Below are 22,314 nucleotides of genomic sequence, written 5' to 3'. Positions count from 1 at the left end.
AAGTGTGGCCCGGGGGCCATTTGTGGCCCTTGAGTGGATTTTTTGTGGCCCTTGACTTCAAATCGAAGAATCAGACGATTTTGGCCCCAGGCCTCATCAGACGGCATATTTCGTTCTTTTTTTCTTTTCCATGTTAGCGAGGGAGACCTATAAAAGCCTGACTATTCTTTCCAAAAAATTAGAACTGCAATTTCCCACTGCAATTAGTTATTGTGTATTTACATTATTTTTTGAAGAGGTCAAAATACATAAAGTTCCTTCCAATATTTAAAAAAAAACAAACAAAAAAAACCCTGTGGCCCGTGAGCGATTCTAACGCAACAATTTTGGCCCGCAAGAAAAAAAGTTTGGACACCACTGACTTAGACTGTTACACTGGGCCGTAACCAGAGGGATAAAAATCAAACAATTATTGAATTAAAGTTAATTGTCTCAATTTAACATCTGGAGTCCGCCCATTTTGAAACAATGTAAAAATTCCTTCTATCCTGACACGAGACAGAGACCTTTAAAAAGACAGATTTCGAGAGCTACAACACTACCACAAACTGTAAAGTAAAGTGAAGGTCAAAGAAGAGGACTCAGCTTGTTGGTTTTTAAAAATGATGCAGATGTAAAAGTATCTCAAACCTGCATTATTCCTGATAGCCAAAAGGGGCAGCGGTCCTGGTTGACCTGGGTTCAAAGTATGGGCCAGTATGGTCCAGTACTGCGTACCACAAAAGATTAATTGGCGGTAAGCAATACTGGAAATTGCTAAACCAGTCTCGGCCGCGCTCTCTGCCGTTCATATCGTGATCCACCTTCTTATTTGAGCACGGTTGAGTTCACGTCTATTTTTAGTTTAACCGTTGCATCGGTCTTCAGGTAGCTGGAGGTTCTACGTGTTCTGGCGTCTCTTTCAAGGTATCTTTAGCATCGGTTTTCTTCCTTACTAAATAGCCACCGGGTCTGTTTCAAGATGCACTCTGGTGGGTGTTTCAGGATACTTTTAGGTAGTTTGTTTTTGCGGTCATTTGTATTCCATCTAACACACGGTTAAGTCCGTTCTGACGTTCCCAAATTTGCATCGTCGATGGCCTCTCCCTCTTGGTCCTCTCCCCAAGGATTTCTTGGGGAGAGGACCAACGTTCTGGGGCTTCTGCTACAGCTATCCACTATTCCACATGTGACTTACAACTTCAGATGTGAACATTTAGCTGGAGATGGGAGTGAAGGAATGTAATCCACTCTCATTATGCTGAAATCTGTTTTGTGATGTTTAGAAATAGTTTACTGGACCAGTGTCTTTTTCTTTTTTTGCTCTCCACACAGACTGTTTTCTTATGAACTGCAAAGTTCCCACCTTAAAAGGTTGTGGGTCAAGTTGGACTTCGGAATGAAACCAGAACACTCTAAACACCAATATTCATGTTGCATATAGATTTTGTTCTCGTCTGTAGATATCTGAGAATAGTTCCTGCTGTGAGGAAAGCCGTATCAGAAGAAGAGTATTGGCACTCATGGGTCTTGCAGCACATTAGTTCTCATTTTGAAATCAAGACTCCATAGAGAACAAGGGCCTACCGTCAGACACTGTAATAAGCTAAAGTTGGTGCAGACTTAGAGTCTCTAAGAGCTTGAAAAACAAAGTTGCTCACCATGCAGTCATGTGCTCTTGGATTTCTCTGAGTTTGAAATTGCTGACATCTTTATTTTATACATTGAGTTCATCATAGCAGAGTTAAAAGTCCGTTTAGCTGGGGTTCCCACTGTGCGGGTTTGAGCTCAAATCAGACTCCATCTCCACACCGCCTGCGTGACATCGCCCAGAGAGGCGGTCCACAGAGCGAGGCGAGGCGTTGTTGGCTCGACGACCTGTGCAGCACGCCAACACGTCGGCGAGGTCGGCTCTGAAGGACGGGGTGAAGAAGCTGTAGATAACCGGGTCGCAGCACGTGTTCAGGTTCCCAAAGACAAACAGTATGTGGTGCACATACTCAGGTGTGTGCTTGATCATGGCTGGCTGAAACCAGTACCAGATCCCCAGGAGGTAGTAAGGGGTCCAACAGATGACGAAGGAGCTGACGATCACGATGGTCATCTTCAGGGTCTTCATCCGAGCTTTGGGTATCATGTCAGTTCCACTGCGTCTCAGACAGTGCTCACCCTCGGCTGAAACAGAGAAAACAATCAGCTAATTAACAGCCCACATGGTCTGCTTGTAAAACCGAACCAAAGGGTCCAACTGGAAACCAATGAGCTGCACCTTGCTCGATTGGAGACCCAGCTTGGACCCCACCATGTTCATACCCAGTGTCCATATAAGGCTCTTATGGCTCAGTCCAGATGTTTAAATGATACCGCTTGAATTGCCCCATAAAGGGCTTATCATGTATAAATGTAGCACCCTTCTAACCCATTTAGCATCCATGTTCGCCGCCTATTTGAAGCCCATGTATCTTCTTCCTGGGTGCTCACATGGACCCTAAAAACCAACAACTTTAAAGTCCACCCTGAAAACAGTTTAAGCTTACCTAACCCGGGTAAGGCCCAAGGGTTAGCACCAATGAAAAAACCAGTTCATGTCTTTCCGATCTGATTTAAGCAAAAAGAAATTTAAAAAATCATCAGCTGACTTCAGGTTAAAAAATAACGAGAACGTTGGTAAGAAATGTATTGGAGTCAAAATTACAACATTTGTCTTTTAAAGGCAGTGGGGTAAAAGTCCCCCCCCCCCAAAAAAAAGAAAAGAAAAGATACCCCAGTAAAGTGCAGATAATTTAAAACAACTGACTTCAGGAAGGAACTCAAACCACTGGTCACTCTTACATCTTCAGTCACATGAAAACTAACATCTGAAGAAACAAACGCTAACACTTGCTAATAGTGATTAGCAAGTAGAAGTAATTTTGCTTTGAATGACCGTTAATATTTGGAATTAATACATTTGTGAGTTGTAAGTCAGAAGACTAGAAAAGTGCTTTACAAGCTCAAGTCCATGAACCATTTACTTTCATATCGTATCTGTGATTCCCAAATGTAAAGCCTGACGAGGAAGTGAATGCTAACGTGAGCCGTGAAGCTTTGAATCTCAAAACAGCTGCTCAGAGTTGCAACGTTAACATGATTTAAACCTGCAGCATACCAGTAAGAAACGATAACAACAAGAGGTCAGTCGCCCATCCTGAGTGTGACATCAAGAAATATTATCTGTACAGCGACATCTCCAATGCTCTGAAAGTAAAATCAGTGTTTTTGTAGATGGAGTCTGGTGGCCTCTGTGCTCCTCCGCTGGTTTGACTCTGCTCCTTTGTGACACGATTCATCTAGAGTAGCATGTGATTTTTCTTTTTATAGCAATAAAATACAAAAGTTAGTAAGACCCAAGTTATTACATCGTGTAAATCAGTGGAAGATTTGTGCAATTCTGGGTGCAAAAATGTCCCTTCAAGCTCTCCGTAGAGTTACACACCTTTGCTCTTGTGCATTTGCCCATTGATCTTGGTGAGGATGCGGGTGTAGCAGAAAGTCATGACAAGCAGGGGAAAGACATACAGCGTCACAAAGTGAAACATGTTGTATGCCGTCTCCTGCCACAGATACTGGAAACTTCCGTGGGTGGCACACTGAGTGAAGTCCACTCCGTCTGCTTTAATGGCCCGGAAGATGAAGAGCTGAGGATGAAGAGAGATGAGGGGATGAGTGTCATGCTGTCACAGGAGGAACACAACTGAAGTTTGTTTTTTAAAAGAAACAAACTTGATAGTAAACAAAGCAGACAAAGAATCTCCCTCCTGAGATGCCTCTTTGTCCCCGAGCTGTGCATTAAAGTCATTTTAATGCACATAGAAAAACATCGAAACGCTGGTTCTGCAGGTTGATGAAGCTGTTGGCTCTGCATGTGTTTCACAGTTTAAGCTGACAGCCCATTTAAAACTTTACACTAAACTACTGAGCATTAAATGTTTGTTTATGACAGTAACACACGCCGTCTCGTTGCATTAAACACCATTAGAGCAACACAAAATATGGATTCATCCGCTGCAGAAAATAGTCCCCAGACAGACATATTTCTGCTGCTTTGAAAAAAATGTGTCTCCTCCCAACTTGGAAGAGAGGAACTTTAAAGAAATGCACACACACGTCGATGGTTTTAGTTTCTCAGACGATTTGTCGCCTGTTTGATGAATAAAGAAAACAAACATCCTTCCTCTTTGGAAGTGGAAATTAAAAAAGCAAAAAACAAAAAAATTATTATAATCGGGTTTTTATTTTACTTTGTTTACATTGTTTTTAGGTTTTAAAACTGACCACATGTGACGAGATAAAGCACCTCTTAGAGGCCCCAACATAATAAGAAACACTGAGAGCTTTTTTCAAGTTCTCTCTTTGTTTATATCCCGACCAACTTTCATTTAGCCAACCTCCTGACTACGACTGCGGTGGCTCATTTATGCAATAATTGTAAAGGTTTAAAAGTTTATTTCAGTGCTCAGTTTTCATGTCCTGCATCCATGTGTTCCCTTATGTTCCTTTCCTCTGCGTGATTTTCTATTCATATTCCTGGTTTAACTTTCTTGTGCTTCCTGTTTTATACTTTTCCCTACGTTTAGTGTTTCATGCTTATTCTTGTGTTTCTCTGTCTCGTGTGTGTTGTTACTCTTACATTCACTGTGTGTCTTCATTGTTTCCTGTTTTATTTTGTAATTCTTGTCCCCAGTGTTTCTCGTCTTTGTCTTACTTCCTCCCTTTGTCTGGTTTCCCTCCGTTTTGTTCGCCCTGATTGTCCTCACCTGTGTTGTTAGTCTCACCTGTGTGTGAGCACCTTTCCTCACTTTATCGGTGTTCCTGTTTTGAAGTTTCCTCTGGGCTCTTGGTTTTTCTCCTTTTGGATTTTTTGATTGCAGATTATTGCTGCATTAATAGCAAACCTGAACCAGCAGAAACGGAGCAACACTCCTGCGGGGAGTCGGCAGGTGTGTGCAGATTTTTATTCTCCAGGAGAGATTGTTGAGATTCTGTAAAGTGTTGCACTGCTACAGAATACCGATAATACTGCCTTTTAAAAAAACAGCCTGCATGCTCTCTTGCAGGTGATCCTTATTGGATTAGGAGTGTCTCTCAAGGTTGGCCTTTTCATGCCTGCCTCTCACCTAATGCATGCTGGGAAACAGCCTTGATCGTGGGGGAAGCCTTACAGGAATACAGAAGGGAGCAGACGGTAAGAAAGAGCGATCGTCCCACAAACACACCAGTTATCAGTTCAGCCTGACACACGGGTTCGCAGCTCCTGGCCTGCAGGTTTATCAATGACAGATCAGTTTCAGCCTTCGCTATTTCTGGCTCTTCCTCACAGAAAGGGCTGCAGGCCGAAAGATGCAATTTAAGGACTCGTGATGAAACGAGAAACCCTCAGGAGGCGCATGTCATCAAGGTTAGACAACCTTGTAAAAGACAAGCGTCTACATTCATGTCTAAGTCTGCTGTTTGTAAACCTTATTCTTTGTCTTTTTAAAATATTGGCTCTAAATGACGAACACAATCAAAAGGTTGTAAGGCAGCGACATGATCTTCTAAATGTCTGGAATAATGAGGCGAAGGGATCCTCCCTCTGTGTTGTCTTCAGACGATTGCAGCTGAGTCAGCTGGGGAGCGGCACGCTGTGTGTTTGTGCATGTCTGACTGTGTGTTTATGTGGAGCTCTCGCTGTGCCGTGCTGCCGTCACTACCCGCCCTGACCTGAATCCAGCTTGTGGATTTTAACGCTGGTGTACCTGTGGCGAGGCGAGCAGCAGGCTGAGGGTCCAGGCCACCAGCAGCATGCGTCTGTTCCTCAGTCCAGCATCCAGAGAGTCCAGAGGGTGGAGGATGGCCCGGTACCGGTCCAGACTCACCACCACCAGTATGAACGCCGCAGAGTGCATGGCGAACAGCTTGAGGAAACACAGCAGCTTACACATGATGTCCCCGGCGTACCACTGCACCGTGATGTTCCACACTGCGTCCAGCGGCATCACCACAAACGTCATCATCAAGTCGGCCAACGCCAGGCTGGCGATGAGCGGGCGCAGGTGTGCAGCCAGACGATAGCCCCGCCCCAAACACACGCTGATCAGGACGGACAGGTTACTGCAGGCGGCGAACACAAACAGCACCAGGGTGGCTGCTACGCGACACTGAGCCGCCACGGTGAAAGTGGGAGCCTTCCAGGGGGGAGGCGAGGGCGGCGAGGAGGAGTTCATCAGGACGGAGACGTTCAGAGGATCGTCAGACGGGGAGACCCACAGAGACAGGTTCACGGACATCCTGAGGGAGACACAGAGCATCATGACCTTAAAACCACTGGTCGGCCAATCATTTTATCAGGAAACAAAGTCAGGGATTCAAGATGGTCACACCCCTCCTCTCCTGTCCTTCACTTTGACACGTAAACATTCATCCATATAACTCCAGACATCCTCTTTGCTAACAAACGCTAACATCTTTATACTGGGAATTAATTTCCATATATACATACTTGATAGTTTGATATTGAGCTGACAAAACTAATAAGACAAGACACAAACCCTGCCTCCGTGAAAACGTTCAAACGTCACTCACAACGATAGTGAGTGAGTGTGCAGAGATCCCTCCTCCTCCTCACTGTGCTAGTTAAAGGTAAATGTTTGAAGGATGTGACTTATAGCTGGTTTAAATGTATCACATGTTACATCCTGCACAAGTTCATTGTTTCATAACAGGCTTTTTGTTCCCCGTCCTCCAAGGTTTACATGAGATACTCTCTGCAGCCTGCACTCATTCATATTTTATGTCTGTATTTTGGGTTTCTAGATATTTCTGGTTAATGGATGTTTTTCAGCGCAGTGAAGGATAAAGATGAGACAGTGAGCCAGAGGTTTCTTTCTGCTGTTCTGTGAGATTTGCTCATCCTAAAGAATGTAAACTAGAATTTAAAAAAAAAAGCAAATATCAAACTGATATCGGTAGCCCGGCGCCCCTGCCTGTACGGAGGCCGTGCCCCTCCAAGCGAGCAGTCCAGGTTCAAATCCGATCACGCATGTTTTCCCCACTCTCTCTCTCTCCCTGATTTCTCACTCTATCCACTGCCCTGTCTCTGAATAAAGTTTATTTAAGTCTAAAAAAAAACTAAATATGTAGACACATTAAGATACATGTCGAAAAACGACGTAAAGGACAAAAGAACACAGAAACAGAGGATTCAACGACCATCATGAGGGCGCCAAACATCATGACCACAATCGTGATTAACTCATGTTTACTACAGACGGGTAGAGGGACACTGATTGGTCCTTACAGCAGGTAAAGGATGCAACATCAGCGAACTCTTCAGATGTCTCTGTCTGAAGAGGACTGACCTTTGGACATTTAACGAATCAGCTCGCGTTAGTGACTGAGGGTTAGGCTGAGACAGCGTTTCCAGCATGGCGCCGGCTGCTGATGATTCCCTGTTTTTTTGGGGGGGGGGGGTTATTTTTATTTTTTTGTTTTTTCATTGTCAGCAGTTGGTGAAAAGTCTGAATATGTTAAGCCTGGGATGGGGGGAAACTGGTTTTCCATTACAGCAAGGCAGATCAGTCAAACCCAGGAAAGACGTTCCAAGTACGAGGAACTCTTTTTGTCCCCTGTTGCCATGGCGACAGGACTCCTGGTTCATGCGCTGGACCTACTCAGAGTTGATTTTTAACAAATTCACATCAGTTATTCTGGAACCAGAGACTGAGACCAAGCTCAGGCTGAGTCAACTCAGAGGTTGATGTCTCACCTGTCCCCAGTCCTTGTCCTCTGTTTGTCAGGACCACCAGATTTTCTAGTGTAAACTTATTGTTTGAGTTTTCTGGTGTTTTCTCTGTTTTAAGTTCTGGACCTTATGCTACTTTATGTTTTTAATCTCTGAATCCTTGTTCAGGCGTTCGTCCCTCTGGCTCGACCTGTGTTGTCTCGTCATTTTCTCTCTATCGATTCCCCCTTGCCTTTAGAACATTAAGCCTTTTGTTTTGTCTTTTTTTTTTTTTTTTTTTATTAAATTCTGTTTTAAGGTCTGCTCTAGGATGCTACCGCTTTTATGATTTGAAAAAATGTGACACAATTTATACAGAATTAAAAAGAAATAAAGAATATGAGGTCTATTGTGTGTGAAAGGAGCTGCAGACTCGGTGGGTTATTAAAGATAGATACAGAGTACATTATGCAATGTAAAAATGTAGAAATTAGGCCCAATTAGGACCCCTCCAGTACCCATCTAAACTCTCTTTATGGTTTAACATTTGCCCCAACAGCCGGAGCCCACCTGACCCAGGTGAGGCCCCATGAGAGCTCCACTCGGTCGTGTTTGTTAAACAGTCAGAATAAACAAAAAGCTACTGTTAAAGAAAGCAAGACATGAGAGAGTAGATCGCGGATATTTGCACTTTGTAATCCTCCTCCTGCAGAAAAAAGCTGCTGTTGTTCTGCTTTAAAATGGTGCAGCAGCGCCCTCTGCCGGCTGCAGGCGGCCCCTCTTCATCTGTTGTTGCACCAAAGAGTCAGCAACATGATTCATTTTCACTCAGTGTAATCAAACACTGTCCTCATAAATCCTCTGCCCGCTTTATAAAGACGCTGTGAGAGCATTGATTCTTCTCTTTCAGTCACTTTCTCCTCATCCTCAGCTCCTCACACACACACACACACACACACACACACACTGCATCACTTCTACATATTTCACAGGAGGAGGGGGGGGCGCGCCCTCGTCCCCCACCGGCTTAAACACACTATCACACACTTAAAACAGTAAATGTGAAATCACACTTTCTTTGATTCAGTGGAACAACAGAAGCCTGGTGTTACCTGAGGACGGTCTGCTCGGTCTATCGGCGCTCCGGTGGAGATAAAACCTGCAGGATTCCGGTCCCGGATCGGAGCTGTCCAACGTGCTGAAGCATCACTTCTCCCGGTGCCTGCCTTCCGGTGCTTTCACCCTTCCACACACACACACACACACACACACACACACACACACTCACACGAACACACACACTTTTAACCTCCAATAAATCATCAATTTAACTGGATCAGAGTGATTCTGTGTAACGCACACATCTCCCTGAGCTCTCTGCCCTCCAAGATGAAAATCTCCTGCAAGAACGCCGCGAGGATCGATGCCGATTGGTTAATTAAGGCGGGTGACGTGCGGGGTGTCGCAGCGGTAGACTGCACCTTTGTGATGACAGACATCAGGAGCATGAGCCGTGTGAAGGGCTCTTTGTGAGAAGAAGCTCAAACACACCATTATTCCATTATTCATGTTCATTATTTCATTTCATACAATCGATATTTGAACCGTCACTTATTCTGCACAGCGAGGCTTCACGAAGTCCTTTAAATGATCTGCAATGGTTCTTTTCATTTATTTATTTAGGATTTATTATCATCTTTAGTAAAGAAATAAAAAAGTATAATTATACAATTCTTCTGTAAAACTCTTAAACTCAAAACATCAATAGCAAAAAAAAAGAAATATAAATAATTAAAACTGTTGAAATGTAAAATAAATGCAAAAACTTAAATGAAAAATAATCATAGGAGTAACTTTTTTAAAACACATAACGTAACTCTCACATGAAAGACGATGAGATAAATGTTGATACCAAACGATATAAGACCGGAGGGATCGAGACCGGGTCAAGACCAAGACCAGGACCACAAGCATCACTGAGAAATCATCACGTTGTGTGCTGGGGGCGTGTCCTTCACTTAGACGTAACAGCGGGGAGGTGCCCGCATATTTATAGGTAATCATAGGTGTTGATTTAAAATCCGAGTCCCCACAGTCTGAGACATAGAGACCAAGACCTTCAAAAAGTGTCCTCAAGAAGACGGATCAAGAGTCCAACAAACTACGACTCGATATGTACGATACGAAAAGACACCATCCACATGTTACATTTCATTTTTCTTTAATAAAAAACAAACACATTTCACTTTATTCCCATTTCAATGAAATCACAAGGAATAAATGAAAGTTTTATTAGACTAACATAAAACATGAAATAACAGATTCTCTGTGTACATTGACTGACACTAAGCAGCACTGTTTATGTTAGAGGTCGGTTGGTTTATGTATCACAGCTTCTACTCTCGACACATCACCTCATTCACCTCGCAGACTGTTCATCCGTCATCATCAGACCCAGATTTATGACTCTGTCCTGCAAAGAGGCTCTTCATGCTGTCTGAGACGTGTTGTTGTCTCCTCCTCCTCCTCCTGCTTCTCTCGCCTCCTTTCTTATCTCCTCATCTCTTCTCTGCTCCTTCCCCCCTCTCCTTTTGTCTCTTCTGTCAGCCTGTTACAGTCGCTCCTGTTTGTTTACCTTCTTGTATTACAGTCATTCAACAAACAAACAACAGTTTTACATGCTGACTGAAAGGCTTTTCTTAATGTTTAAATATAGCACTAATATGCTGTTTAGGGTTGTAAAATGTGTTGGATTTTGTCTGTCTTCATGGACAAGCACCAGCCTTAACCCTTTACAGGGCGCTCATTGAAATACTTAGAAATTCAAACATTCAACCTCATCATGTTATTCAGGGACAGAACAGAACTTTAAATCTGTTTTAACATTAAGTGTCATAAAGTTCCCATATTTGGTTTAAATGCTACAGTAGCAGGATCAGTGACGTAGGGTGCTCTCTTCCGATTGGCTGAGGGAGGATCACATGCTTCTCCACCTCACTGAGGTGCAGAAGGGCGGCCATATGTAATGTTTGTGGAAATTACCAAAAATAGTCACTTGCTCTATAAAGGGTGAAAGATGCCACTGCCTGATTACCAAATAGCCACGCTCACGTTGCTCCATGTGCAAACTCAACCAGAACACGTCAGTCCTGTGTGTGTGAGCGTGAACGAGGCCTCAGGTGACTTACAGACGTTTAAGATGACAAGATGGAGCGCTTTGCATCCCAGTTATTAATTAATCTCTCTTTTTTAAAACCTGTAACATTTGTGCTGCATCATGTCGTCACCAGAATGAGGGAAAGGAAACACACTGCTCACACTGGTCTGCACAGCGGTGCACTGTGGCCTCACAGCGAGGAGGCCTCTGGTTTTTAAAGGAGCTGGTGTCCTTACATGTTTTTAAATGGAGAAGGAATGACCTGGAAGCAGACGATGATTGCCTCGACTGCATGAACAGCTGTCTCCCAGATGTCACTCATAGATCTTCATCACTGCTCCTCACGAGGTTATCTGCCTTCTGTTTAGAAGGTATAAACACATGCTCATTGCACATTTGAGCTCGCTTAAATTACCATGTACAATATTCTGTGATGGTCCATGGAGGTCATGACCACGGTAATGCAAAATGTTTTGTGAATTGTTCCTCGTCTCCCATTGTGTATCTGTCTGCAACTTTGTGTTTTTTTGCTGCAGCCGGTCTTGCCCAAGTCTGAAAAAAAAGAAGTTTTTTAATCTCAATGGGACCAACCTGGTGTAAATTAAGGTTAAATAAAAAAAAAAAGATAAAAATGTAATCCCCTTTGGAGCGGAGCCTCTCTGTGTGGAGTCTGCACTTCCTCCCACAGTACAAAGACAGGCTTGTAGGTTAATTTGTGACTCTAAAATTTCCTGTAGGTGTGAATGTGAGTCTGATTGACAGGTGAAAAGTCCAGGGTGTAACCCCGCCTCTCACCCAATGACAGCTGGGATCAGCTCCAGCCCCCGGGACCCCGACTGGGAAGAACGGTTTAGATAAAGGATGCATTTGGGCTTTTCTTTTTCTTATTGTTTCTGATTATGATTAATTTCGATATGACTCAAACTATAAAGACAAAGACTGAATACAAGTAGAGCCTCGCTAACATTTAGTAAGGTTACAGAAACCTGACAGACTGTACAGGAAATCTTCATCACTGCTCCTTACGAGGTTATCTGCCTTCTCCTTAGAAGGTATAAACACATGCTCATTGCACATTTGAGCTAGCTTAAATTACCATGTACAATACTCTGTGATGGTCCGTGGAGGTCATGACTATAAAGCTCCTGCAGGGCTGAGGCTGCATGTTCCAGCATGAAGCTCTTAGAAGTCCAAACAAACATTCAAACAAAAACATTACAATTCACAAGGATGATTATTTTCACAGAAAAGGATGCTAAAGCAGACGTTAGGTTACCGCCGACTTGAAGCTCCCAAACAAACTGGACACAGTGGTACATGTTCATTTGTTTGTTTGCATTTGAACATGTGAGCTGGTGAAGCTGAATCAAACATGATCCCTTCTGATGGCCGTGTTTTGACTCGACCACATCAGTGTTTATTTGATGCTCTGTGAGACGTAAGCTTATCACAGCTGTGTGTGTTGTTTCGGTCAAAGGAATCCGTTCTGAGCGAGAACATTGTTTTGAGTGCCGTGTTTAGTTTTGGGTTTTTTTTCAAAGTATTTACAGTAACTCTGTTCAGTTTGTGTTTAAAGTTTGGAAAAACTGACTCACGGTTTCAGGAAATGTGTTTAAACATTTGGGAAAAGCAGCAGTTTGAAGCAGCTGTGAGGATCTTTGTGTTTATGTGGGTTTGGCGCCCCCTGTGGACAAAGAGGAGCAGGGAGAAGTCCTGTTTGTGGCACTGATTATAGTCTGGATCTGGTTGATCCTTTGAAGTTATCTTTAAAAAAGGGAGATATAAATTAGATGGATTCTCTCATCCTTGGTAGAAAAAACGTGAACACGAATTAAGACTGACCCGGGTCAGAGATTTAACACTGTTTCCTTATTCTGTTACAGAGAGACATGGTCAGAAGTTTAGCACCAAGGGGTGAATTCTTTGATGACTTGTGCGTTTTGATTTTATGAAAGATAAGAGTTTTTCACAATAAAGCGCCGTCGTTGTCTGTCGTGAGATCGACTGAAAGTTAGACTGAGACAACATTTCCAGCAGCACAGGTAAATTATTTGTATTTATAAAAATATCACTTCCAGTATGGGGGGCTGCAGTGGTCCAGTGTTTAGTGCTCAAAGCGAGGCGGTTCCTGGTTTGAATCCGTCTGACAGGAGCCTCTCTGTGTGAAGTCTGAATCTTCTCTCTGTTCATGTTCGTTAGGTTACCTGCTGACTCTAAATTGTCCCGAGGTGTGAATGTGGGTGTGCTCTCTTTATGTCAGCTCTGTGATTGACTGGCGAGCAGTCCAGGGTTTTCCCCACCTATCACCCGATCACCCCCCCGACATCAAATGGAAAAAGGTGATAGATAATGGATGGATGGGACTTCCAGTGTGCTGCTGTTTTTTTTAAATACGGGCAAAATCCCTCTCTGTAAAAAGATATTTCAGCCTTTAAAAAAAGAAATGTACATTTAATTCTCTTAATTGACATGAATGAGAATCCTGAAACATTCGAGCAAACTAAAAATAACTGAATTCATGCACAATAGCAGCACAGTGTTTAAATGGAGTTAAAACCTGTTCCACCACCAGAGGGCCCAGTCTGCATGTTATACTCAACGTGAACAGCAGCCTCCAAATAAATCCAACTAGGTTCATTGTCTGCAGCCTGTAAGCAAGACTGCTGTGATGTGCATTGTTTCACAGCCTCCAGATGACACTGTCCTACCTGCAAGTCACACTATGTACTTTTTTTTTCACTGACAGGAGGAATCAAATGCTTGTTATCAGCTCCAAAATAAGATGTAAATGAACCATATTATCAAATAAATAAAGACATATATAACGATATGTAAAGAAATACTATCATATTTGGCATGCACTGATTTGTGACCGGGCTGAAGAAAAAAAATAGAATTGGAGAATTGCTAACAGAATTGGAAACTCTGAAAATCTTATGTTAAGTCGATGATAAATAATTTAATTTATCAACATGCAAAGTAGGTCAGCAAGTCCACCAGCATCCTGTTAGAGCTGTGGATCTATTGTGTCTTCACAGGTGTTAAAATATGTGTTATAACTCATTTAAAATTAAAATGTCTATCCTTTAATCACCTCGGGACTGAGGTAATCCTCTGAGTGTATGTAAACAGATAAGCTATTTCACAATAGAGGTATCTAACCCATATGTGGAAGTGATTCATTGCATCCTGTTTGCATCATTTACACTGTCTATAAAAAAATCAGTATGTGAATAAATTAGCAGGACAACTCGCACTCAGACATCCAGTTTACAGAAGAAGCTACAGCTGTGGCCAGATGTGCAGTTCTCACATTCCTCTCATATTTGTACCTGACATATCTGTGCACGGTGACACCTGCACATTGCATGACGCTGCAGGCGGAAGTTTTTCTTTGTGAGGACGTGGTGACTGACGCTGCACAGACACACACACGCACAGAGGGAGCTCACAGTAGACAGTCATGACGATCACTATCATCCATCTCCATCCGCACTGCTCTCACTGTTTGCCCGGTCTCAGCTCTTTGTCATGCACAATCGTGTTTATAAAGCTGTTAGAAGCCCGGTGTGACGTGACAAAAGGTGGGAAATGTGTCATCCGGGTTTCTTGTCCTCACTGACAGCTCGTGGAAGGTAACCGGTTGACTTTACGTTAAGTAATTTACCTAAAAAACTGGTACATTTTTAGGATTTTTAACGTGTACATTGTTTCGTTAGCCCCACTGGAGTTAACATGGCTCTCCGTCCAGACACAGACAACAACATACTACCAACCAATCAGCGCTATCGCTTGCTCCACCGCGGAAATGACCGACCAATGAGCGAGGAGAGTTCGTTCAGACTCAACCAATCAGCTGTCTGTCTGGGTCTTCTGGGGGAAACTAACAGCGAATCAGCTGCTAGTCTGGGCTTCACGGAGTCACAGCTCCACCAATCAGCGCCCCTGTCTGGTTGCACCGAGGGGGCGACCGTCTGCCGAGGCCCAATCAGCGGCTCAGTGCTGCCTGCCGGTGCCGGGGACTGGTGGTGAGGAGCCCGCTGCAGCGCGTCAGGACCGGACCGTGAACCCGGAGACGGTACACACCGAGCCGAAAGGAGACACAGGTGAGCCCGGGGATGCGCGCGGGGCCTGGCTCCAGCGGGGTCACCGTTAAAGCTGGACGGTTAGCGGGTTGTTGTGTCGTGTTTCTGCCGGTTGATCCGCTGACAGACAATAGAGAGACTGTGCTCGCTGTTTATTGATGCGGGCTGACATGTTGGCGACCAAGCAGACAACTCTCAAACATATTTAAACACTAACGGCTGTATCACCCGGTTATCAGTCAGTAATAACACCGGAGCCGTTAGCGGAGATGTTGTGATTTCATTGTGATGGAAACGATGAGAGCGGAAAGCCTCCAATCCGTTTCATTGTTTGATCCGGAGTCTCTGGGGGTTCCAGTCAGAGCGGAGAAAGAACCAGGCTTCTCTAAATGCCCGTTAACGTTTATTTTAAGAGCACCGGGGGTCGCAGATTAGACGGTAAAAACGGTTTTATCGAGTTATATTGAGGCGGATCTGCGTGAAGAGGCGGATTAAAAGGCGCTAAGAGGAGGCCGGGGGGGGGGGGGGGGGGGGGGGGGGGGGGGGGGGGATGCCTCGCAGCAATTAGGAAGAAAAATTCGAAATGCATCAGCCATTTAGGCTCAACTGGCTCCATATGCACCTAAATGGCTGCCTGGCTGTCTGACAGCAGAAACAACATTTTCAGTTGCGAGGGGCTCGGTGTGGCCGAGCGGGCTGCTTGTGTCCTGAGCGGCGGATTAACGGAGGAACATGTCGAGATGACGTTAAGAGACCAACCGGGGATCAATATTTAATGTGTGCTGCTGCCTATTATTCTGCAGTATGCACGCGCTCATGTCGTGCCTGTTGGCCTGAGCTGGTGTCTGCTCTGCTGCTGCAAGATTTACATGAGTCACATGCAGATGCATGACTGCTACCACTGAGTGTGTAGTCCCTCTTAGATTAGAACATATCCCATTATGTTAGCGCCACACTCCTCCATTATTAAGATTACACACACACACCAGTAAAAGCTTCAGTTTAGATTAATCAGAGTTGGTAGTTTGCACCAGTTTGTTTTTGTTGACAGCAGGAAGAGCTGTTGTCATGTCTCCTCAGGATGTTTCTCACCTTGCAGCAGCTGTTTTGTGTGTCCACCTGAGCGCGTGGAGGTGAAGTATCAGCACAGACCTTTTTGGTTTGTGAGATAAAAAAAAAAAGTTGGCAGACCTTGATACACTCAGCCCTCCACTCTCACAGTGATAGTGGGTCTGTCTGTATGAATGAATGGTCCCTGCTGTTGAAGAGTGTGAATGAACTGTAGTATTCTCAATGATGGAGTCCTTCCTCTTCCTATTTCAGGCTCAGGGTCCCCTGGCAGCCCCGCTAGCATACATATGAAGACTGCGTACTGTTAGGACACAGTTTGACTCTCTACCTGTTCGATTTAAAAAGAAGTGTGATGAAGGTTTAAACATCATTGAGCTGAGTGAAATAATGCAGAGACAAACACGCCAGCTGCAGACGTGTGTCAGACCTTTTTGTCACCTCAGTAAAGCGCTGTTACCCACTTTAGCAAACGTCAGCACATTTAATTTAAGCCCGAGAACATGTGGAGGTTTTGTGCCAATTCCAGTCACTGATACACGTGCTCAAAAAAAGTCATCAGGTATCTCGTATCTTCAGGATTTTATTTTTCTCCAGTTAGGGATGTTTGGATCCGAGTCATTTCATTTAGAATATCTGCTGTCAGCTTTGAACTGCACTATTAACATCCTATGATATATTAATAACTGACTCACATATGTTGCTTCGGTTTCCCATCCCATCAGGGGTCAAAGCGCTGCCTGCTGGCCTTTATTAAAGTTATAGCAGAGTATTGTGTTAAGTGGTAACAAAAGTAATGTATGACTCATCCTTCAGTTATGTGCGTTACTCATTTTGAGCTTCAAATGTCTCTTTGCTAACGTCACTTAAAGGGACACTTCACCTGTTAAACATGAATCTGTTTTGACGTCGGGTCATACGTAGTATAGAAATGTGAACTCCTTTTTGAAGTTGGCGCCTTTTTAACCGATAAATGAGCCGCTTGTTAGCAGCAGCAGCCGCCTGTTAGCAGCAGCCGCCTGTTAGCAGCAGCAGCCGCCTGTTAGCAGCAGCAGCTGCCTGTTAGCAGCAGCCGACTGTTAGCAGCAGCAGCCGCCTGTTAGCAGCAGCAGCCGCCTGTTAGCAGCAGCAGCCGCCTGTTTCAGCCTCCTACTCAAATCCACGAGATGCTTAAAATCCACTTCTTCCATATCAGTTTGAAGTTGAAGCATTTTCTCCACAGAGCCTGTTAGCATAGCTTCCTAGTAAGATGGCGGACGTTGAGTTTTGATTCTGGCAGTGAGGTCCCGCCCACTGATCTGTGATTGGTCTGCAGCTTCAGAGGTTGAAAAATTGATGAACAGCCTCCGGTTAGATAGATTCAAAAACACGAGCAGGTTTCTAACCATGCAAATGGGTCAAATATACCTTTAAGCTGTTTTCACATGATGCACTCCTCGAGATCATTTCATACCCATCTGTTCACGTACTCGGCTCCCTGCGGGACACGATGTGATGATGAAGACTGATCTTCATCCTTTGAATGGTGCATCCCCAGAAGCAGCGCTCTAACGAAGCTCCGCCTTCTTTACATGTAAGGCTTTGATTCAGTAACGGCGAGCACACTGCTGCACCAGCAGCACTTTGACTGGATATCACACTAATGGAGGTGATGTTTGTCTGCTCTCATCCAATAGACAGTCCCTCCAGGAAGTCGCCATGTTGCGATCGCAGCAATTCACGCAAATTTAACCAATCCCTGCGATGTCTGTGCGACCTTGCAATTTTGTCCAATCACCGCAACTTTTCTGCAAATTTGAACAATCAAAATAGTTTTCCCCGCGACTTCCACCAATCAGAGAAGTCCCCCGCGAAAACAGCCAGCTATACGTCACCAAAGTTTAGTGACCACGGACCAAACTCACTTCCTGTTAATCTGCACTCAGGAGAGTGAGCGTGAAGCGTTTGTGCGCTGAAAAGAAAATCGCTGCAGGTTCGTCCTGTCTCCATGACAACCGTTTGTTGACAAAGTGCCGCTGTGTAGCTGACGCTGCTCCGTCACTTTTTACTGCATGTTTGAGATTTGAGATGTTTTTTTTAACCCAGCAGACACGAAGCACAGACGATCTGAGGACAAGATACCATCTGTAGGAAGATATATATATCTATATGTATATATAGTGAAGTCCACAGCACCTTTCTGAAAAGAGGAAAGAGCTTGGTGCAGCCACACAAAGATGACAGTGTGTGTGTGTGTGTGTGAGGCAGATGAATATGCTTCAGTAAATTGCTCTGCACAGGTTAAAATATCACTCAATCACCTCAAAGTGTGTGCAAGAACATAATTGACATTGGGGGGAAAAAATCGCAACTATTTTGCTTCCTGCCGCAATTTAATAGCAAAAAAACAGCTAAAAACATCTCAACATGCCTTGCAAAAGCTGCCGCGAATTCAGGCATTTCAACACTCCCCCCAAAAAGTCTGTGAAATCCTGGAGGGAGACGCTGTCAGGTAGCAAACTGAGGAATGAACCAATCGAATGCTTCATGAAGATCGACCCCAGAAATACGTTGGATTGTGTCCAAATCTTTGATCTGTGGTTGGATGATTTGTCCGAGCTACCAAAGATAAATAAAAAATAAAAAATGTTCGATCATCTATCTGTGGGCCTGAAAGTAGAGTGCTGTCCACCCTCCGGGGGGCTGCCAGGACACACGGTCAGGTTTACTCTAAGCTGCGTTTGTCAAGTTCCCGGCGTGGAGAGGACAAAGACGCTCACATGACGCTGGAGAGAGATCAATGAAGCGCTGGATGGATGCAGCAGCAGCAGCAGGCTGTGACGGCGTCCTCCTGCCTGGAAGTATAGAAAAAGTTTGTGAACATCTCAAGGTCAGTTTGTGTTGTGTAACCAAAATCAGTACGACAGAAAACGAGCGAGACGCTCAGAAAGCGATCAGAAGAAAATCCTGTTTCATGGAACAAAGATTTCACCGTCTGCTTTCAGGGAATGATTTCTGTTTCTTAACGAGAAGGCCGAACAGACGAGTCAAATCTGAGTAACGATTGTTTCTAAATGTCTCGAGCTGTTTTTAACGAAGCCGGCGGTGCGTTCAGGCTCCTTCACGTTCAGTTTGTTACTGTCGGTCTCTCATCACGTCTCTTTGTTTCAGAGAGCGACCTGTGAGGAGGTCTGACCCTCACAGACACTCACAGCCCGCTGTGAACCTGCAGCTCTGCGTCATGTGTGCAGTACAACCAAGTGATCTACAGAAGAGAGCGTGTTCGCTGCTCCCGTCTGGTTTTATCCTTCAGTCGGTCTGAGGTTGACTGAGCGCCAGCTTGAGTTTCACGTGAGCGCATCAAAGCGATGTGAAACGTCCATCACTGTGACCACGCCTCCGTCCATCAGGGTACCAGGAGCGTCACCTTCTCATGATGTTAGTGCTCAGTGTCTGCGTGTGCAGCGTCTTCGATATGCATCCCTCTTTTCAAATCACAGAAACAAACGCGCACGTCCTCCCTGTCTGCTCCAAACATTTAGTATGTTTTCTGTTTTTATGGCCCCTAAACTGAAGACAAACTCCTGCACTCGCTCTCCATGTTAAAAACATGTTGGTGATGTCTCTCCTTCGTTCAGCTTCTGTTCAAACAATGACTGAACATCTGTTTGATGACATCAGTCGAGCATGTGAGTGGGGTCCTGGCCGCCATGCTAGCTAGCATTAGCTGTAAAAGAAGAGAAGGATGAGGACGTTGTTGTTGTACAGACTCGTCCTCTCGAGAAGACAAACCTGTGTCTTTAATCCCCAGGTCACTACAGTGTGTACCGCCGGCCCGTAACCAAAGCCCGCTAACACGGGACACAGTGGTCACGACAACAGAAGTTTAAAGCCTCGGAGCCCGCAGTCTTTGCTGCTTTCTCCTTTTTTACAGTCCAGCTCACCCGTCCGTTTAAAAGGCGTCTGTGCAGTTTCAGCCTTCAGTGTTTGGTTCCAGATCTGACCAGAGATCTGCTTCTGTACCTGCTCTTCAAACTGCTGCTATCGAGGTATTCAAAGTCCCGACGACCTCCGTCTGCACGTCTCTCACTGTCCTCCGGCTGGCTGTGGCTGTTTGTGAGATGAGGTCACTTCCTGTAGACCTGCGGCGGCCCCTCAAAGAGCATGGTGGTGGTGGTCCTCACCTCTGTGGCGTGTTGGCCGCTCTACGTTGCGGAGGACGCGGCTTCACTGTGTGAGGATGTGACGGCAGCTCCAAACAAAGGAGGCTTTCACTGTTTTTTCCCCCTGCAGCCATTTTGACTCCTCACAGCAGGAGCGTCACAGGTGTTAGTAATAACATTAATGATGGCGTCACTCTGCTCTCTTTAGCTGCTCCATATGTTCTCCACTTACATGCTGACGGTGGCGTTCTGTAGTTTAGTGCTGAGCTGGTCCAGGTTTTTGTTTTCTCTCCTGGTGATGAATCTCTTCAGGGTCCACATTACAAACCTGCGGATCAAACTAAACTAAGCATTCAACATCAGTCGTGGCGTTCAGATCTGATGCTTGTCTCAGGTGGTGGCTCGGTGTTTGGGCTCCACTGAGCCGTCAGCACCGAGTGCTGCTGGAGAAACCTGCACGGCGAGCTCTCACACGGGGAAGAAGACGCTCATCCTCGATGCTTACGTCGTCAGCTCGCTGTGGCTCTTTCTTTTACTACAGTCAGTGAGCACTTCAATAAAAAGGACCTGTCCCTTTAAGGCTCCCCTGCAGCTCGACCTCGACATGCAGACTCTCTGGAGGACCTTTAGGTGGCTTCATGAAGAGTGTGCTCAGCTCTCCTCTCACTCTGTCACTTCTGATAGCAGCGTTAGTTCAGTGGTCACTCATCAGATCTGACTGGAGCCGTGTGGTAAGGTGTTGACCTTTCAGCTGACCTCTTGATCCTGAACAGACGTTTGTTCCTACGTTGTTATTTTTACATCCTCATGATATAAATAATCATGATATAATATCTATTACCGAATCACTCACACAGTGTGTGTGTGTGTGTGTGTGTGTGTGTGTGTGTGTGTGTGTGTGTGTGTGTGTGTGTGTGTGTGTGTGTGTGTGTGTGTGTGTGTGTGTGTGTGTGTGTGTGTGTGTGTGTGTGTGTGTGTGTGTGTGTGTGTGTGTGTGTGTGTGTGTGTGTGTGTGTGTGTGTGTGTGTGTGTGTGTAGTCTCGGCGTGCACAGTGTGATCCAGCAGTCAGAGGTGATGCAGCTGTGACTAATCCAGCCGGTGAGGACGCAGCAGCGTGCACATGGCTGCTGCATTGCCGCGCTGCATTTCACCAGGTGCTGCACAAGGTCACGGCGGTCAAGCTGTGTGGATGCGCGGCGTGCAGCGAGGAGTGCGACCAGCGCCGGGGCTCCTCTGCTCAGCACTAAAGGAGCACGGCTTGTTTGTGCAGACGTGATCCATGTCAGTGAACACGAGCGTCTCAGACCCTCACACCTTACACCTCGCCACTGATGTTTGTAGACGTGTTAAGAACCTCTCAGGCCGATGGGAACGTGCAGGTGTCATATCCTACTGTGACAGCCCAAAGCGTTGTTCCTGCTCCCGAGTGAATCACCTGATCACTTCACTCAGATCACCTGATCAAAACTTCATCACTTCATGCTCACAGATTAGTGACTGCAGCGTGATGTCATCGGAGGCCTGAGGTGCCAGGTGTGTTCACTCCGTCAGGTGTGGAAACACGGAGCGTCCTCAGACCACCTTAAATCACACATCAGGAATGAGTGCAGGTTTCACCGTGACGCACGCCGTGCTGGAGTTAAACGTCTGCGCTCTCTTACATGTCGGCTGAGGGTTCACAGCTCGAGCGCTCACTCTTAAAGCCGCCCAGCTCCTCCTGGGGCATTCTGGGAATTTTCACTCATGTTTTGGGGGTCTAAGTGGCCTTTCATTAAAAAGGAATCAAAGATATATATATATATATATATATATATTTTTTTTTTTTAAAGGTTTATTTTTGGCCTTTTTGCCTTTATTGATAGGACAGTGGATAGAGTCGGAAACAGGGAGAGAGTGGGGAGAGACATGCGGGAAAGTGGCCACAGGCCGGACGCGAACCCGGGCTGCCCGCGCGAGGAGCAAAGCCTCGCAACATGGCGCCACCGATCAAAGATATATTTAATATCTTTTTGTGTGCAGTAGATCGCCTCCTGGTTTGGTTTGGCCTCAGGTACAGAGGCTACAGAGGTGGCAGCTGTGGGTTCGAGTCCCACCTGCTCCCTTTGCTGCCTGTCCTCCCTCACATATCGCTCTTCAGTCGT

At 45.2% G+C, this 22,314-nt stretch overlaps 2 protein-coding genes and 1 long non-coding RNA gene across 5 annotated transcripts in view; 2 read left to right on the top strand and 1 right to left on the bottom strand.

The window, feature by feature from the left end:
* The window catches only part of LOC306839684, a 75,419-nt gene that overhangs the window by 1,260 nt on the left and 51,845 nt on the right, over window positions 1-22,314 (top strand). The window lies entirely within an intron of this gene.
* gnrhr1 (gonadotropin releasing hormone receptor 1) lies at window positions 996-9,110 on the bottom strand. 2 transcript variants are annotated; one of them, XM_079367889.1, is made up of 4 exons: window positions 8,833-9,110; window positions 5,757-6,288; window positions 3,455-3,656; window positions 996-2,154 (listed from the first exon to the last, which is right to left on the bottom strand). In XM_079367889.1, exons 2-4 carry the CDS (start codon window positions 6,285-6,287, stop codon window positions 1,736-1,738), a joined length of 1,152 nt encoding a protein of 383 aa, XP_079224015.1. In that variant the 5' UTR covers window position 6,288; window positions 8,833-9,110; the 3' UTR covers window positions 996-1,735. The 2 variants fall into 2 exon arrangements, with proteins under 2 accessions (XP_079224015.1, XP_079224014.1); XM_079367888.1 differs by lacking the exon at window positions 8,833-9,110 and having other exon boundaries at window positions 5,757-6,369.
* gatad2b (GATA zinc finger domain containing 2B) overlaps window positions 14,751-22,314 on the top strand; it is a 30,528-nt gene continuing 22,964 nt past the window's right edge. For both annotated transcript variants that reach the window (XM_079368482.1, XM_079368481.1), the window contains exon 1: window positions 14,751-14,983. The gene's annotated coding sequence lies outside the window, so the exon portion shown is untranslated. The remainder of the gene's footprint in view (window positions 14,984-22,314) is intronic.

The sequence above is a fragment of the Symphodus melops genome (assembly GCF_947650265.1).
Source record: "Symphodus melops genome assembly, chromosome: 18".
In the NCBI taxonomy this organism is placed as follows: domain Eukaryota; kingdom Metazoa; phylum Chordata; class Actinopteri; order Labriformes; family Labridae; genus Symphodus; species Symphodus melops.
Note: the sequence above shows the minus strand (reverse complement) of the source record. Positions and strands in the feature narration are given on the sequence as shown.

Coding starts and splice junctions, on each gene's coding strand:
- gnrhr1 (XM_079367888.1), bottom strand. CDS start 6,311: ATGATGCTCTGTGTCTCCCTCAGGATGTCCGTGAACCTGTCTCTGTGG. Junction 3,657..5,756: donor TGCTGCTCGCCTCGCCACAG/GTACACCAGCGT, acceptor CTTCATCCTCAG/CTCTTCATCTTCCGGGCCAT. Junction 2,155..3,454: donor GCAAATGCACAAGAGCAAAG/GTGTGTAACTCT, acceptor TCTCTGTTTCAG/CCGAGGGTGAGCACTGTCTG.